The sequence below is a fragment of the Artemia sp. Qi Xiang Cuo genome, chromosome 1 (assembly GCF_049724085.1).
Source record: "Artemia sp. Qi Xiang Cuo chromosome 1, ASM4972408v1, whole genome shotgun sequence".
NCBI classification, from domain to species: Eukaryota; Metazoa; Arthropoda; class Branchiopoda; order Anostraca; family Artemiidae; genus Artemia; species Artemia sp. Qi Xiang Cuo.
In genome coordinates, this window is record NC_142794.1 from 66,267,616 (window position 1) to 66,287,151 (window position 19,536).

General features: G+C 33.2%; 1 protein-coding gene across 2 annotated transcripts in view; it reads right to left on the bottom strand.

Annotated features, from left to right (window-relative positions):
• Positions 1-819: 819 nt before the first annotated feature.
• Positions 820-19,536, bottom strand: part of LOC148956615 (kelch-like ECH-associated protein 1) — a 74,194-nt gene continuing 55,477 nt past the window's right edge. For both annotated transcript variants that reach the window (XM_089086107.1, XM_089086102.1), the window contains exons 7-11: positions 14,121-14,349; positions 10,053-10,266; positions 5,076-5,281; positions 4,065-4,241; positions 820-3,411 (exon numbers count right to left, since the gene is read on the bottom strand). In XM_089086107.1, coding sequence (XP_088942233.1) covers positions 3,263-3,411; positions 4,065-4,241; positions 5,076-5,281; positions 10,053-10,266; positions 14,121-14,349 — 975 coding nt within the window. In that variant the 3' untranslated portion in view covers positions 820-3,262. The remainder of the gene's footprint in view (positions 3,412-4,064; positions 4,242-5,075; positions 5,282-10,052; positions 10,267-14,120; positions 14,350-19,536) is intronic.

Sequence of the window (19,536 nt, forward strand, 5' to 3'; positions counted from 1 at the left end):
TTTTAACTTTTTTTTTAAATACTTACTAGCTCTATTTGTTTTTGTCTTTTTGACATGTTATAAACTATACCTCTTTTTTACCAGCCTTATCAAACGACGGTTTTACCTAATAATAAATAAGTAATATTAATTCTTTTTTACTGTATTTTTCAGCAAATTTCTTTCCCTTGTTTTCCAAATATGAATTTGTTTTTTTTTTGTTTTTTTTTCAATTTATTGGCCTGTACTGTTTCTGCTCAATATTTGTAATCCCTAATACAAATTCAGCCCATTTGCCATTGTGGAAGTAAATTTTTTCCATAAATCTGATCTTAGAATTTTTCAATTTAGCATTGGCCCTTCTCATTTTACAAACAGGATTGTAAATGCATAATCAAGATTGTAAAGATGCCGTTCCACTGGTAGCCAGGTTCGTGAGTTCATAATCTAGATTATGAATTCGACAACTTAGCTTTAAGAAAGATCGCTATCTGAGATTGAAGATCTTGTGAGGTCGTGAGCCGGGCTTAAAAATTTAGCTTTTCCATAATTAACCATTTGACAATCCGGTTTTTAGAAATATCGTGGTTCCACTGGTAATTCTAAGTCTTGCTTCAAGAATCTGGTTTCCCATCGTTTTAAACAAAGTAAGCAGCACAACACCTTTGAGCGACACATATTAGGCTTAGTCGAACTAACACCCTATTCCAGGAAATTAAATGCTCACTTAATGACATAAAATGTATCAGTTATATCATATACTTGTTTTTCTTTCCTTTTTTCGTTCTGCTAACTAACTGAATTTGAAGGAAGCCATAATAACAGTGCAAGAATAAGCCATTCATATTCATGTTTTTATTCCACAAATTTTGAGAAAATCATACAAAATATGCGAGATTTGAAATACTTCTTGTAAAATTAATCATGGTCGCAGAAATAGTTAGAGCCTACTAAAGAGCAAAACCTTAATAGAAAAATACAACTCCTTGATAAGCAAACATAAAAATAGTGGCTAAGCATTACAGGTTACAAGCTAACAAACATAATCGATTTCGAAAAGAAAAAAACATACAGAGGCTTTTTATTTTGGGGTCCACGGAGCTTTACGCTGTTTATCAAATATTATGAGGTCTTCAACCTGCTTTAATTTTTGTTAGGATTTCTAAGATTAACATATCCATTTTTAATATGTCTTTTATGATTTCAATATATTACATGAAATATGCATGGCCAAAGCCAGGGGGAGGAGCAGACAATGCAGCTACCTCCTCCATAGAGATAAAACAGACATCTGTTAGATGTCTGTAGAAAATAGAAACATTTCTTTAAAAATGGAACAGAAAAGTGTCCTACCTTCCAACCCTCTTCCAGAAAAATCCTACTAACCCTCCATTAACTAAATTTCTTTCGGATCTGATTACTGGAATTTTTAAACAACCATTATTTCAGGCTTAAATATTCTTACTTTACGCCTTAATAAATCATAGCAATAAGCTTCCAATAAACTATAATAATGGAAAGTTGCAGAAACCTTACTCCAAAATTGGCGATGGGAAGTCCTCGTATTGTATTCCATAAAGATATTTTGTAGAAGATGAGCCCATGACCTTTGCCAAGCAAACACGCTAGCCACGGTAATTCAAAATGCCACGGTATTTTGGTAATTCCCCTAGCCACGGTAATTCAAAATGCGTTACTTAATGATGCCTCAAAGTGAGAATTATGCTTCAATATCTCCGATAGACTCTTGGTTTGATTTATCTTCTAGCGCATCATTTATCACTAATATTTAAATATAATTTTTCAAAATACATTATTTCTTTTTTCCTACTAGCACAAAAATCATTAAAAAACATGAAGATTTTAATGAAAACATCAGCAAAATGCTGATCTGGTTTCGCTACTAGTTAGCGCTGATTGCCTGGCGACAATTTTTGGCAAAAACAATAGCACGGAAATCAGTACAGAGTATGAGCACTAAAATAAAAAGAGGAGGGTAACGGTACATTTTTTTTATTGAAAGTGGGTAAGGAGGATTTTAGGACATGGTGAAACAAGTTAGCTTTTTATGAATTGAAATATCTCCAAAAATTCTCGAAGACGGCTCTATATTTTTTTTTTTTTTTGGCAAATTGGCATCCTGGGATTTTCTGGCCTGAAAAAAAAAACGATCTATATAGTTTACAATTCGGAGAAAATTCGTTAAGAGCCTTTGACATAACATTGACGTTTCATTATGACGTCGACTTAGTCAGTCATTTTCGGTCGCTCTTATTTCAGTACAAATTGAGAGCTGAAAAGTTAAAATTGAAAGTGAATTGTACTGAACAAAAAGATATTACTGAACAAAAAATTGCTATAAAATATGAATATATAAGCTAAATAGGGACACATGTAAATGAATTGCAGTATATTTGGTAATTTTTCCGTCCATGGTGCAGCGAAATGTTTAAGACAAACATTAAGAGCCATAATATCAAAAACTTTAGGAAAATACAAGGAATTCTAATTTTTCCTAAAAACTTTCAGAGGAAATTCTGAAAGGATGATTTTAGAACAAGCTGAGACAAGTTTCTTATTTATTTATTATTATTTTTTTGAAGTGATGAAAACTAGGTGTAAATGATATTAACAATTTTGAGTTACTATCTCATTGTTTACCAATTTATGACACTATCATTGCTACGATAATTAGCTCCTATGTTTTAAAACACTTGAAACAAAAGTTTCAAACAACTGGCCATTATTAACATTAAAATAGCCCCTTTTCAGTTTTCGGTGGAATATCAATACAGTCGATTTTCCATTTATCCCGTCTTTAACCCCTGAAGAAATTGCAGGGTTTTCTCGTTTGGCAAAAGTTTTGTATAATTCCAAAGTTTTCCCTACTTCACAAATTTCCTGGCAAAAGAGTGTCATGTAGTGTTGGAAGTGCGGAAAAATGTTTCGAGCGATTCATCACAAATTTCCTTTTTTCACAAGTTTTTCGGACAACTTTCCAGCACGAAACAAAGTGCTATTATGACAATAATGGCAAGAAGATTGAAATAGAATAGGGCTAATTAGCTAAAAAGAAGCAAGAATAACTCTTGTCCAAACGCTTTTCAGTTTTCTGTAAAATGTATGTCCTTTCGAATGTCGCACAGCCACAATATTCTAAGATTAAGAGTCTATAACTAGAAACGAGGCTTAAATAATACCATTCTATCAGAACATAGGCTAAAAACTATTGCGTATCACAGCTCATTTTACAAGCTAATCAAACTGGACCTTCAGCAAATCATCAGCAGAGATGCACAGAGCATGGGGCACATATCACACTGGCCGCGTGACCAGATCGTCGAACACTTAATGGCACACTTTCAGTCCACACATCCTTTTCAAAGTCATATGCTTCGACAGAGGCAATAATCCCACGTCCATCGTATCCACCTTAAAAAATAATTTAAAATCATTGTTCAAATTTTATTAATAATCTTTACCTTGCCATTAAGCACAAAAAAAACCAAAAAAAAAAAAAAAAATCCAGGGAGGGTAAAATCAGATAAATCTACATGTACGAGGTTGGGCAATGACGGATTAAGGTCTCTGGGAATCCCGGGCCCTTATTTATACCCGTTGTCAATCATTGCTGCATGTTTTCCCTTTTAAAACATGGGATAGTAGCACAATGGGAAACCTTTGTCCCTGGGACGACACCCACCATTTCACATCAGGAGACATATTTCTGTAGAACCGTTTTGGTTGCAGCTACTACCTTGAAATATTGGTCAAATGTCAAACGAGGCATAAAAGACACAAAAGGGGTTCTGGGCTTCCTCAGATTAGTTTTGTTGCTGAAAAACTACAATGGATCCCAGCATTGAAGATCAAATGAGCCCTTCTTTTATCTTATCATGATCATCAGTGCCATATGGCAGGGTCGGGGGATAACTAATAATGAGGATCGATTAGATTTAATCATTTCGTTAATTTTAAGTTACTAACATTTACCCCGATTGAACATCAGACAAGTGCGCAGGATTATTTTTTGGGGGTTGGGGAGGAGGTACAAAAATAAATTTGGATTCAAAGAAAAGCCCTACCGATGGCATAAAGTTTTGAATCCAAAACTACAAGTTGGAATGCACTCCTTGCTGAAATCATCGGTGATAATGATGTCCATACATCATTCTCTGTATCATACCGCTCCAATGCTGCTAATTGATTGTCCCCATCAAATCCGCCAGCGAGGTAGATGTAGTGTTCGAAGGCAGCACAACCTAAAATGGTTTTATGAAATGATTTTCCAATCAACTGTAAAGCTCGATTCTGACATAGGACAACAATGTCTTTTGCTTCGGGAAAAAAACAGCAAAGTGACACTGTCACGTGCGATTTAGGTGTTAAATCTGATGGAAAGTAAAATTCTCTAAAGAATTCATGGAAAAACCCTTATTTAAAAAGGTAGGTATTTGAAAACAAAACTTTTTATTTATTATAAACGGGTTTTTTCTCACTTCGCACTTCCTGATAAATCAACCCTGGCGAAGCTCTGACCCTCGTCCACAACAGGCCGCTCTAGAGAAGATTAACGGCACTGAAATGTCTTCCCCTCTACGCGTGCACCGCTGCCAAGCAAGAGCATTAAGAAGATATTTTTTGCGGCCCGAGAAACAGATTTTTTGAATTTATTCAAAACAGAAATTAATAACCAGAGACTTGAAGATATTTACTCATCAGATGGAGAGGAAATCCGACTACCGAAGTGAAATTCTTCTCCTGTCTTGGAAAACCCAACCAAGATTCATAGAAAACTAAAATTTAAGGGCGTGGATAAAAGGGTCCAGACTAGAAGAGGTCAATGTCTTCAACCAAGAATACACTCAGGAGGAGAGTCCGGTTAACAGGTCCTCGTACCCATTGAATAGCAAACATAATTTTGGTTTCAGTAAAGTGCAAATGAGATCTAAATAATTATTTCGATTTTGCTTTAAAAAATACTCAATTTTATTTTTTACCTACCCAACAATGTTAAGGGTATAACAATGATAGAAAGAAAAAAAGGAATTTAATAGGAAGTGTCTTACCCTACCGAACGATAACCTAGACCTTACCTGCGCCACTTTTTCGTCTGCTACAGGGAGATACTTGAATCCATTCGTCTCGTTCAGGATGGTAACACTCAACACTAGATAATCTCTGTCGACCATCAAATCCTCCAATGGCATATAATAGACGATTTACAACTGCAACTGCAACGCCCACTCTAGGACTGGCCATTGGGGCCAAAAAGGACCATTTATCTTGAGATGGGTCATACCTTTAATGACGGCAATATTAAACAGTTACAAATTATTGAAAATCTTGAACATACGTAAACATCACAAGAATGAAAACTCCCTCTTAAATGTGTCAGAACGAACTCCCTCTTAAATGTGTCAGAACGAATTTCTTTAACCTTGCTGTTAAACTTTCATAACTATAATAGTACTAAACTTTTTCATGAACATAGTTTAACTTCCAAAACAAAGCACTGAAAAATTTTTTTAGGAGAATAGAATAAGAATAAGCCATTTATTAAAAAAGGATGATATATATATATATAAAAAAAAACACAGGATAGTAAATAGTTCAACTTGCCAGAATGGAAAGAATTGAATGCTGAGCAATGAAACAAGATTATGTTTATTTTCGTAAAAGAAAAAGGAAAAAAATTATATACGATGAATAAATACAAAGATTAACAATCTTTGATGATTTGGCGTTAGAAGGGTGGGGCAAAAAAAAACAAACAAACAAAAAACAACAAAACAACAATCAAAACAGCTTTACCGACAATTCCAAATGGTTTTATGTTGGTTCTAGATTTAACGAAAGTCGAACGTTAAGTAGAATATTTTCTTTTGTCTTTTAAGAGATCCAAAGACTTGATGTTCTTCCACCCTACTTGTTCAATACCTTACATTTTCCCATGGTGAAAAATGTCTTAATTTAGATCTCTACAAAAAATGGCGGAATATTTTGCATACAAGATTCTCAAGGTCAACTTATCGTCCAAAAATTGTTACTAAAGACGATAAATACCACGTACACATGATTTTACAATAATTCTAGACATTGACCCGTCATGGATTTAAGAAATGTTGCACCATCATTGTAAAAAGATAATAATAATTATTTTTCCAGCAGAGTTAATTGTTTAATCACCTGTCCTAAAATAACAAAAAAATCGTCTGAGAGCATATATTGTAAATGAAATAATTACAAGACAGAAAAGTTACGAAAATCCGTAAATTGAATAAAAAACGACCCAAATAATTAGATGCAAAACAAATTTGACACAAGAAGGTAAAAGAAAAGGAAGAATTTCAGTCGAGAAGAAAAGTAAAACGCAACTGTTGAGCAGTTACCTCAGCTGGGCATCAAGCCCTCTTTAATGCGGATAAAATGAAAAAAAAACATGAGAAATAAAAACCGGAAAGCCGAATTTTGAAAAGTACAACGTACAAAGAAACTGCGACCAAATATCAAGAAAAATAACAATAAGTCAAAAACTCTAGAACTGATAACAAAAAATAAATATGAAAAATTCAAACATCCAGCGGTTTAAATTTTAGCGTTATAAAAATTTTGGAGGTATATGAATAGATTTTATGTGTAAAATATATGCCAAGAGATTTTATTAGTGAAAAAAAAATACTTTAAAAAACAATACGTTTAAGTTCCTTGTGAAATACTCGATTTTGGGACAATCTTACAGCAGCAATACTTACCGCTAAAAAGGAAAGATATTCGTATCACTGAATTAGTTAGCTTCAGATTTATCCATTAGCCAAACCAGAATTGTGATATTACTTACACTTTTTTCTAGATAATGAACTAAAAGGGCTTAGAAAACCAAATCTCAAAATGTAATTTGGTAGATAGACAGAGTTGAATTTAAGCTATCGAACAATGGCAAAATTGCCGCCTTTTACTGAAATATTAAAACCACCGGACAGCAGAAAAAAAGAGCATACCGAAAACAAGCAAAGCGCAAACAATTAAAACAAGCGTAAACCCTAACAAATAAATAAGAATTGTTGTTACAGACAATCTCATGGCAAGGCTATTAAATGAAAGAAGCAAAATCTTTCGCGGGAAGAAGCGGATACTTCTATCTCCCTCCCTTGTATTTAGAAAAATAGGATGCGTGGGATGGGAACTTGATGTCTAAAATTAATCAAATTCCCTTAGAACTACTCAAAATATCTTTTATTTTTAACTTTCTTAATAGTAGAAAACATATTTTCGTCTACAAACAAAAACCGTCTAAAACGGACATACTCTGACGATACATTGACATTTGATGCGATAGTTTCCTACCGTTTTTTCTGTTAGCTTGAATCTTTTTTTTCTTTAATGGTTAACCGGATTGTTCTCTTTTTTCTTCTTATTTTTTAGAAGGTGTTATTTAGACTTATTGGGTGATTTGCAGTTTATTGACAAAAAAAGGAGAGAAATATGGAGGGAAATAGAGACATTTCAAACTATGCAGGATTAAGAGACAAAAAAATGTCTTGGGTGGCCTTAATTGCGAATTGTTAATTATTAAATCAACCTTACTCTACAATTTCATTTTAAACATTTTTACTGGTCTATTTAGGTTTGCTTTTGGGGTTCTATATTCCCAAACATGACTCCCAGACTACATTCCAGACGCTAAGGCGTATAGAAGTGCGTACCTTAGTGAAGAGAACGAGAAAGCTTTTTCGAAGTAGAACAAATACCACAAAAAGCACAGCTTACTACCAATTGCGGATCCAAGGGGGAGGCCGGGGGCGACCTTGACCCCCCCCCCCCCTAATATTTGTTCTGGAGCTCACATTCTTTGTTTTTTCTTCTGTTTTTCACTCTCGTTTTAAAATAGATTTGTCAATTTAGTCAATTATTGACACCCTTGTCACATTGGCCCCCGAGATTTTGGCTCTAGATTAGCCCCTGCTGCTCAAATTCTGGATATGGAAGGTCCATTCAATGTTGGTGGGATTCTTATAAGTTGTAAGGTATTATAGGCTGATCCTTTCTTGATAAATGATTCATTTAGTTAAAAAATTAATTTATTTAAGTAGTTATAGGGGTCTATCGTTGTCAACTAAAAAATAATCTTGTCAGAAATAGTTATGAGTCATATGTAAAACATTGTTTACATTATTCCTCGGTCAGCATTACAGATATAAAATGCAGTAATTCAGCATACCAGCACATAATTTGGGATAGGTGGATCCCCTCCTTAAATTAATTGAAAGGCCTAACCAAACTGGAGTGTCCAGTATTTGGGGAGGGGAGCTCAACTATGGAAAAGGTGTCTTAACAATAACACAAATAAATACACGTATTTACATACAATTATACATTTTGCAGGAGATTAAAATCCTGACCCTCCCCCATCCAGAAGGGTACGGTGTCAACGATACGATCAGTTGATAAATTTTGGCCATGTATAAGAAACCAAGAGAGCAGAGGATACAATAAATGAAAAGAAAAATCAAATCGGTGAAAAAAACGAGGAATTTTATCAGCCAGTGGTAACACATGAAGACGCAAACAAGCAAATATTTTGACAAGGACCTCTGCTAAGTCGTACTCAGTGAAAAAAAAAAAAAAAAAAAAAAAAACTATTTTGTTCTCTTTTCGATGATACATGTTTTGGCTATGAAACCAAAAATATTATATATCAAAAATATTTAGGTTTTACGATTTTTAGGTCACTATCTTTAATAAAGGTTTAACCCTCTACTACTATACATTTCTACACAAAAATGAATAGGCAATTTCGTCTAAAAAATTGTCAGAACTATTTTGTTTTCTGTCATTATATCTCTGAAAATTATCAGATCCCCTCTTACCCCCCTCCCCGCCCTGTTGTTTGTCTTTTTTATACGTACTGTTTTTTATGTGAATGTCACGTCTAATATTTGTCCATATAACAATCGGCAGCAAAATCACAGCTCTCTACCGAAATATGCGAATTTATTTTGTAAGATTTTTCGTTTAAATGAATATATATATCCATCTAATCAACGAATTTTGACGGTATAGTACTTTGTATTGGTAACTGTATATTGTAATGCAAGTGTATTTTTATAAGTTAAGGATACGGCACTTCTATAAATCCTTTAAGTATCAAGGGCATGAAAATAGAAGAATTTTTAGACCCCCCCCCCCCCTAGACTCACCTTAGGCTTATTCATACCTGAAAACTAATATTTCCCAAGAATTGTCTTTGGGTTGTTTCAAAACTTTGAAATTTTTAGGGTAGTACCATATTTTCGTAAGTGTTGCCACGCTGAAACGGAAAACCAAATAAGCAAAATTAATTTGTTAAATTTAACAACGCTTTTCGGCCGTTAAAATTCAAATATTAGCGTTCTGTTTGTTCCCAAAGGCAACTAAACCTTTAAAAGAAAGCTGCACTTTTTCATACGTTTGTTTCAATCTACTTTTAGCTTATTTTTGCCGATTTTTCACCTACCCTTTTTTTTAAGTTTAGTGCCTGCTACTACCAGAAACGGAATCACACAATATGGAGGCCTTTTCATTTAAAATTGGATTCCCTTAATTGTTCCCAATTTCAAAAATACTCATGGTTGTGGAAGCTTCTACTAAACCGATTCAAACAATCATATTTCCTTTTCATTGTACTTGATACTTGAATAGTATCCCCTGAGGCTGTTTATCGCACCCTGAAAAGTGAGTTTCAAAAAATGAACCTTTGGATTAAACAGTTGAATTTGAGAGTGGAGCTGGTTCTCTCCTCTCAGCTTAATGAAAAAGGTCTTTATTAAAATAGCCTTAAGATTTTAGCGCTTAGAATTTCCAATGTGGAGGCAAGAAAACGTATATGACCATCGGAAGAGCTAGTTAAAAAAATATCTACTCTAATTAAACTTTACTAATGTTATAGATCGTTTCCAGTTTTAAGACCATTCTACACTTAAATTAGGAGAGGTTGCTTGATTTTTTTTATTTATTTGGCATCCGCCTGTTTTTGAAAAATTACACTGATCAATTAGTATGTCATTAATTAAAGTAAAGAACCATAAAATTACCTTTCTACACTATTTAAGAATACTTTCCCTTGAGAGCCGCCAACTGCGTAAATATAACCATCCAAAGCAGCTACACCATGCCTCGTTCGCCTCTGAAGCATGGGTTGTCGAGGCTCCCATTCATCTTTAGCAGGGTCATACACATCAACCCACTGACAGTCAGAATTTGTACCAGGCATTAAAGTTCGACCTCCAATTACATAAAATAATCCTCCTACAAAAAGAGAAGCGAAGAATTATACAAACACTGAGAAGGACGCATCTTTTTATGATAGCCAGATTTTCGATAATAATAATTTTATTTATCGGTTAATATTTTTGGCAACACAAATGTGGAGAAATTTACAAAAATCAAATCCATTTGATAATTTGAATAAATACTGTCCAGAAATCCGAGAAAACTTGGGATTCAGAGGGGAGATCAGCCCCAAGGCCCTCATGCGCACATCCCAGATTAGAGCCCCCTTCTGAGACAAAGCCTTGGGTCTTAGCCCCTCCCCCCAGGGTTGGATAAGCCCCCACGCCTGGGATACAATCCGAGATATCCTGACAACCCTAAGAAAAACATTTTAATTACACCCACAATACAACATACTTACACTAATGATCATAATTTTTGGTTCGAGAATTAAAATACTTAGTTCCAGACTAACTTTTAAATTAAATGTTTAATTGTCACAGGAATGTTTCTTCTACTTAAATTGTTGGTACAACTATCTTTTAAGGTTTGTTTGTATGCAAAATCCGAAATTTGTATACTGATTTATAATTCAACTTACGCTAAATTAAATACGTAAATCACTTGTTTAAGGGGAGGGGGAATTGAAATATTTGTGCTATTGCCTTTTAGAATTTCTCTGAATACTCGGTATTCAAAAAATAAAATTAAAAAATTATGATAAAACAAGCTGTTACGAATTTAAATTTGGAATATTAACTTTTATGAGATAAACCTCATAAGCAATTAAGGTTTTACTTTATTTTCAATAGTAGAAAATTCCCAAATTTGTTACAAAAGGCTAACTTTGAAAAACCATAGCAGAAAAAGTGCAGGCATTGGAATACTTCTGATTCAATTATTCAGATTTAAAACAAAGGTTATACTCAGTTCACATATTTAGAAGAAATACGTACTTGGCTACGTTTTCTTTTCTTTTTTCTTTTTTAATATCAAGGTACTCCCAGAGGTTCGGCTATAGTACAGCTAGCGTTAAATTACTTTTGTTCTTTCTTTTTTGCTTGAATATTTCGACCGTATAAAGCTTCTTCATGTTTCTTGATCACACTTACTTTTTTCTAGTTAATGTAAGATATTTCTAACGTTGTTTTGATCTAAGCCACCATTTTAAGCCTTACTGTTCTGCTGAGTGATTATAGGGTTTATTATTAAATGCAATCAATTCTAAAAGTAATAATATCAGTATTTAGCCTTTGGCTGATCGACCTTAGAAACCAAATCTATATGTCCAAATCCATATAGTAAACAATCAATGCAAACAAACATACAATAGATATTAATGTAAATGAATAAATAAATCTTAAAACGAGTGAAACTTAAACTGAATATGCAAATCAAGCTTGAAACGAACAAAAATCACTACAAGAAAGAGTTTGGGTATCGCCTCCTTTTTTCACCGTAAAAGTCAAATCCTAGTGCGCCATTGGCGCTTTATTGAAAACTATATATCTTGAACAGTCTTGGAAAGTACAAACAACAACAAATTTAATATTTGATATATAATGACATTAACTTTCTAAAGATCTATCAGTTAAAGATTTTATTTCACTGTAATTTTATTTTCATTTTCAATGCTGTAAGAAGTGGAAAGGAAAATATTTGTAATATAATTCGTTTTCAGGGAAGCGCCAATGACGCAGTAGGCTTTTGGTTTTTACAATTAAGGAATGGGGTAGTATCCAAACTCTTGTTTATAGTGAAACTATATTCGTCTTGAGGAATTTTAGAAAAAACTAATAAATTAAAGTGAACATTTGATGTAAAATGATATTAATTGCTGACAGCTCATCAGTTCAAAATTTTACTGTAATTTTAATGTTTATTTTCAATATTAAGTACAAAAGAAAATGTTTTTAATAAAATTCGTTTTAAGTAAAGCGCCAATGACGCAGTAGGTTTTAGACTTTTACAATGAGAGAAGGAGGCGATACCCAAACTCTTGTTTGCAGGATTTTTGTTCGTTTCAAGCTTGATTTGCATATCCAATTTAAGTTTCACTCGTTTTAAGATTTATTTATTCATTTACATTAGTATCTATTGTATGTTTGTTTGCATTGATTGTTTATTTAATTTCTGTTAGTTCTGAGTTTCATTTATACTTCAATAGCAATATTTTTTTTCGTTTTAAGCTTGATTTGCTTATTCAATTTAAGCATTAATCGCTTTAAGATTTATTCATTTTTGAGATTATTATCATTTTAAGATTATTTCGCTTTATTTATTTATATTATTACTTGTTGTATGTTTTTTTTGCTATGATTGTTTATTTAATTTCTGTTCGTTTTGGGTTCCATTTATTCTTTAATAGTAATTTTTAGTTGTTTTGAGTTTGAAATTTAACAGGTATTTGTATCTGCTGATCTTAAGTTTAAAATGGCGTTTACTTTTCCTTGAAAAACTTCTTTTTCGAAAAGTTTTTTTTTTAATTAATCAGCATAAAAAGCCAACTCTTTTAATGGATTATTTGTTATGAAAATCCCTTGTTTGGAATTTAGGTTACTATTGTGCAGAGTCGCTCCTCATTTACAGCTCGTTACTACGAGCTTTTTGATGGTGACTCAAATTAAGGAGTTTGTAGATGCCCTCCTATGGATTACTTCTGCTAGCAGATTGCCCCAGACATCAACCGTATGCCAGATGAAGATGTTTGACAAAATACCTGTATCCTTTTCAAGATTGAGAAATTAGGAGGTTGACAAGAATGTCATCCAAGTTTCCATTGATCAAACATCTCTCGTCCAGAGGTTCCATTGATTCTACCGTTATTTTTTTTTTTTTTTTTTTTTTTTTTTTTTTTTTTTACTTTAAACCGCGAATTTTCAGTTCTAGGTCGTTCAAGGGGTTGCAACACTTGAACAGTCTTAGTAATTCTTTTACTTAATATTTCTTCTAATATTTTTAATGTAATCCTATTGTATATAGATTTTGCACTCCTCTGCAAAATAAATGAACTACAAGAGAAAATCACAACCTTAAATACGAATAAATGAACACAAACACAAAAGATACATTCATTTTTATTTGAACGAAGTGTAATGTCAGGTCACTGACCTATTAAATTTAAGGTACACATGTCATAAATTTTTTGAATGAGAAAAAAAAATATATATATATATATAGGCGTCATTTGAACGTCTCGAAAGGCAAGCTGACCAAGTCCCCTCTTAGGTTGTAGCATCAAAGCTCTTGATTGGTTTTTAGCTTTGTGCAGTAATAAGATATTACCTGAGAATAAGAACTTTCAGGAAAAAAACAGAATTAGAATCACTTTTTTTCCTTATGCACAATTTACTGAATGGCATTGGAAAATCTCTTTCTCCTACCTTCTGTTTCTGATTTCGTCTTTTACTCCATTATCAATTTTTTGTAACATTAATACAAATCTTAGCGTTGTTATTGTTTTTGTCGCTAATGTGCCAAACATTAAGCATCGTATAACAGCACGGCACAGGCATTTCTTTTTGTTTTGAATTTGTAAATCAATTAGCCATGTATGATTCTTGGCCAAATTATGTTCAGGAAAGGGAAAAGGGGTTCCAGGCGATCTTTAGAGGGGATACAATCCCCTTCCTTTCTGAATGATTGTATGTATTACTTTGTCATTTAAATTGTGTCAACAATGCGTAGTCATTTAGTCCGTTGTCTAAGGTTAGCAGTTTATTCTCATGCATCGAGAGTCACTGACGAGAATTCAAATTCTCTATATCACCGCGCCTCACATATATTAATTTAGTCCTAATACAAAGGTTTGAGAGGGATTATCTTGTTAAAACTCTGTGTGTTAACTCGAGAGTTAAGAGAAAGAATTACAAGAAAACTTTCTAAATTACCTAGAATTGCACCTCCTAAACCAGAACGCGCATGGGGTAAACTGGCCTGAGTGGTCCAAATTTTTTCAATGCCACAATATCGTTCCACATGGTCAATTGAGACGCCACCGTACCCACCAGCAACAAATATTACGCATGGTGAAGCCGGTCTCCTCTCTTTAACCCCTGGACGAATATGCAGAGATAGCTCTTTGAAAATTTTTGCCAAATATTCACGACAAGCAGGGGCCTAGAAACAAGGAAAACACCAAGATGTGAAAAGCAGAATTTAATTTATAAATGGAAAAAATTTGAAGATATTATTACATTGTTTGTTTTTTAGCCTGACATAAATAGAATATATAATATAGTAACCTACAACAATTTAAATGATACACCTATATTTACTCAGCAGGATAATAAACATATAAGAAAGACAAATTTGGGTAGTGCTTACACACAGAGCCAATTAAATAAATTTTAAGTGAGATTGAAGAAGCTGAGAGAAACAGGAGGAAGGGAGGAGGAGGTAGAGAGACAGAGGGGTAGGGAAGAGTAGAAGGAGAAAGAGACACGATTTTCTTGCTTTTTAATTCATTTCTTATTTTTTAGTAAAGAATTGAGTTTCCATTGCCTAACTGTGCTTATATTTCACATAGCAAAAAAAAAGAAAAAACAAGAATAGAAAAAAATTATTGCAAATTGAGTTCAAACCGAACGATGTAAGCTGTTTTTCTATCGGTAACTCACAAAGAAAGAAAAAGCTACTTTTTGCACTTTTTTCCCCTATTTAAAAACATATTTTCCAAAAAAATCAAAGACAAATAAAGAGCAGATTTAAACCTAAAACACGTAGAAGCAAAACAATATAATAATCAAAACTTAAACAGAAATTACAATAAATTCTCAAATACCCAGAAAACAGATTCTACTATGGACATATAGATATAGGCTATCCTAAAGCGAACGCAAATTAAACCGAATAATAAAATCCAACTTAAACGAGCATAAATTACCATAAAACAAGTTGGGCTACCACCCCCGTAAACTCCCTGAAGGTCAGAATGTCATTTGCACTTTATTGAAAACAAAGAATATTTTAAGCAGTTTCTCATTTACAATCATAAAATTTAAAAAAAAACATACTTGAGACTCCCTGGAACTAATATAATAACATTTAGATAATCAATCTAGTTTTATTAGGCTTGTATGCAGTAATTGTTTATCCGAACTTCCTTCCTTTTTAATACATTTCTAACAACAGCTAAATTATTATAAATTATATTATTTTTTGTTTAATTATTCTACATATTTTATCTATTTTTAAGATATTGTATTTATTTTTAAGTATTTTACTTATTTTATGTATTAAATATTTAAATATTTTTTATATTATGTTATTAACTATAAACAACAGTTAAAATATTTACTGATTCATCAGCTCAAAATATTGCTTCAAAAATACCAATCTCCAATCTAGAAACTTCTTTTTGAAATCAATGTTCTATTTGTTTGTATGAAATAGGATCAAAAGAAAAAATAATGACAAAAAGAACCAATAAACAATGGTAAAATAAGGTTTAAAGTCACAAATATAATTATTCTGATATTTTTTTTTCCTGTATAGAAAGTGTCAGAGATGAAGTGACGTCATTTACTTTAATTTTCTTTACTTTTCTTTTATGACATAAAAGTTCGTTGACATAAAACTTTTGTGTCATAAAAGTTCTTTACTTTTATGACATGACAATTTAAAAAGGAGTGAGGTCATAATAAAGTATATATCGAGGGCCATAATATTAATCCAAATAGTTTCTTAAAGCTTTCACGAGAAAAGAGTCTAGTACTGATACCAAGAGAAGTGATCTATGTATTCCAAGCGCAGGGGATTAAAGCTCAATTTCTGATAAAAGAATGTTGACTGTTTGAATAAACGCTGAGTTCTGTTAAATATGTTGATTTTTAGAGTATATGAACAATAACCAATATTCGAAAATTGCAGCAAGATTATGTCACGAAAATGGAGAAGGATTAGCTTCGGGTAAGGGTTATAATTCATAATTTTAATGTACCTTTAAAGAAAGCTGTTTTTTTTATGTTCACTATATATGCAAACAAATAAGACAAAGGATGATCGTCAAAAGAACTTCGTTTTGAAGTATTTGAATAATAGTAAATATTAGTCAGTGAATTATCATACATATTAGTCATATACAGCAAAATTTATCCACAAAGGGTAACTGGATCAATTTGAGATAAGAATATTTAATAATTCAGTTCATTTAAGGCTTTATTTATAAGAAAAACTTTTTTTCTCTAGATTTATCATTATGCCAACAAAGAAGAAAATGTATGAGCGTTAAAGGAAGATTATGTTGAAGTATCTGACTAATAATACATATCAGCCATATAATTCAAAATTTAACTGGATTAATTTGATTTAGATATACTTGATAATTCCGTTCATTTAAGCCTTTGCTTAAAAAAAAAAAAAATTTTTTCTCTAGATTTATCATGACGATATCATCACTCTTTGATATCATCACGGCGAGGAAAGTTTGCAATATAAGATGAATGGACAATCAAAGCGTCTGAACACCAACGTGAAAGGCTCCTACAGAAATGGGGGGGAAAAATATAGAAAAATCCTCTTTTCAAAATACAATGTCTGAGAGCGCACCCATTATTTAAATGACCATTTCTGAGGACGAGAGTATTATTTCTAATGTTGTCACCGGTACTGTTGGCAAAGGTACTCAAAAGCTAAGAAAAAGGGCAAGGAATAAGAAAAAACCTAGTCAGTTGGCTGGGAAAAAAGACAAGTTTTGCTGAGGCTACAAAACGTATCCCAATCAGGGTGAAAAGCAGACGCATCAAAAGATTGGCAGAAGATAAACAATGCATTTTAATGCAGTGGACAACAAAGTCTTGAGCCAATTCGGCTTTTTGTCAAAAATTCTTCTCTATGAGACTAGAAGAGAACTGATTCAGGGCGAGAATATGACGTCAAGAAAAAAGCGACAAAATGTGTAAAGGGGTTGATAGATGGTGCTAGTATACCTGACCCTAGCAGCAGGAAATGCATCTCCCAAAGAATATTACCACGCAAAGGACCTCGTTAAGGTACGACCGAAAGAAAAGTCGGTCATATGGTGCCCAGCAACGGGTTTTACGTGTGAGAAAAAATAAGTATAACCAGGCCTCATGTTAAGGGAGATGTGAAATATACTCACTTAACTATTGACATAGACTTGGCTGAAGAAATTGAGAAGCGGAATTTCCGACTCAAGATTGGTATGAGGTGACACATGCTTCTTAAATCTCTTTACAGTAGGATTCAAAGCCATTCGGCATAAAGAAAGACACAACCTAGACTCTTATAATAGATGACAAACCGGTAGCAGCAAGGAGGGAAACATTTACAGCGTTGGTAAAGGGATCTTGGATTTGTTTCAAGTTCAATGATGGAAATAAAATTATTTCATTTGAACGTATGTATTACGTACACTTTAGCTGTGTCTCTGTCTCCGGGGAGCAGTGATAAGGAATACCAACATTTGCATGCTTATACAGGCCACATTATTGTCGCCGTCCAATCTTCTTGTCCTGGGTATGCACTTTCTTGGGCTATCCCCACCAGCACAGAAACGTTTCAGTCTTGCGCTTATAACACATAAAGTCTTTGAACAATTTTATTGCGTAGATATGTTTCATTGTTTGTTTTTTTTTCAGAAAACGATCGATTGTCCTTATTTCTCGCATATAGTTCTCAATAGTATAATTGGAAAGATTCTTTAGAATCTCGTTTGGGGGGGGGGGGTCACCCTCAACTCCCCCCCCCCCCTTGTATCCGTGCTTGGTTCATATACTTCACAATTTATCCAAAAAGATTAACTGGATCAATTTAAGGTAAGAATATTTGATAGTTCAGTTCATTTAAGCCTTTACTAATAAGTAAAACTTTTTTCTAGATTCATCATTATGCCAACAAAGAAGAAAATGGATAAAATTTATCCGCTCTCAATACCGCTCTCTAGAGCTATAATGAAAGAAAGGTTGAGGTGGTTAGGGCACGTTGTGCGGATGAAGGATGACAGATTGCCGAAGATTGTTCTTTTCGGCCAACCCTCTAGGGCTAAACGGAAAGCAGGTCATCCCCGTCTGGGGTGGGAGGAGGTCATAAAGAAAGATTTAAAGGAAATGGGTACTTCGTGGACGGGTGTAAAAAGGGAGGCTTTGAATAGATTGGGGTGGAGGAGGATCGTGCGTAGCTGTGTTGGCCTCAGGCGGCTTGGTGCTGCGGTGAGTTATTAGTAGTAGTAGTAGTAGTATATTTGATAATTTAGTTAATTTAAGCCTTTACTTACAATACAAACTAATTTTTTTAAAATTCACCAACAAAAAAGACAAAGGATGAGCACTAAAGGAACTATGTGTTGAAGCATCTGACTAGTAATACATATTAGTCATATACTTCAAGATTTATTCTCGAACAATAACCGGATCAATTATTTGATTAAATAAAAAAAACAAGTTTTTTAAACTGAAAGTAAGGAGCGACATTAAAACTTAAAACGAACAGAAATTATTCTGTATATGAAAGAGACTGTCCCCTCCTCAACGTCTCGCTCTTTACGATAAAGTTTTTTATTATTTTAAAAAATAAAGTTGTGAGACAGAGTCAAAGTTTAGCGTAAAGAGCGAGGCGTTGAGGAGGGGACAGTCTCTTTCATATACAGAATAATTTCTGTTTGTTTTAAGTTTTAATGTCGCTCCTTACTTTCAGTTTAAAAAACTTGTTTTTTTTATTTAATTTTTGAACGTTTTTGAATAAATGCAAGTTTTGATCTTGGCTCACCGTACATGAATAATTAAAACAAAATTTTCATATCAATTTACTTTTATTTAGTTAAATGGCTTTCTCGAAACTTGTTTAATTTTATTTCCGAACGTTTTTATTAGTAATAAATATACGTAACTTACGAATTAACTTACGTAACGAACTTCTATATTCATATATTTTTAATACGTTTATTAGGGGGTTCGCCCCCTAGTCAATACCTTGCTCTTTAAGTGAAAGTTCAAATTTTGTTCCAATTCTTTAGAAATGACCGCTTATTCACAAAGGCCGTTAATTAGAATAAATAGCTCTTATGAAAGTACTAAAAAATGTTTGGCTTAAAGAGCGAGGCATTGACTACGGGGTGAACCCAATTATATATGTAATATTTTCTGTTCGTTTAAAGTTTTGATGTTGCTGCTGTTGCAGTTGAAATACTTGTTTTTTTATATTAAATTTATGATCTTTTTTTAAATAATGCTGGGAAGTGTGGCGTCCCCTTCATAGCAATGTCCCTTCCCCCATGAAAACTTCCTTCACGGAAAGATCCTCCCCCATAACCCCTGACCCCCCCCCCCCCACGCCCAGGAAAAATAG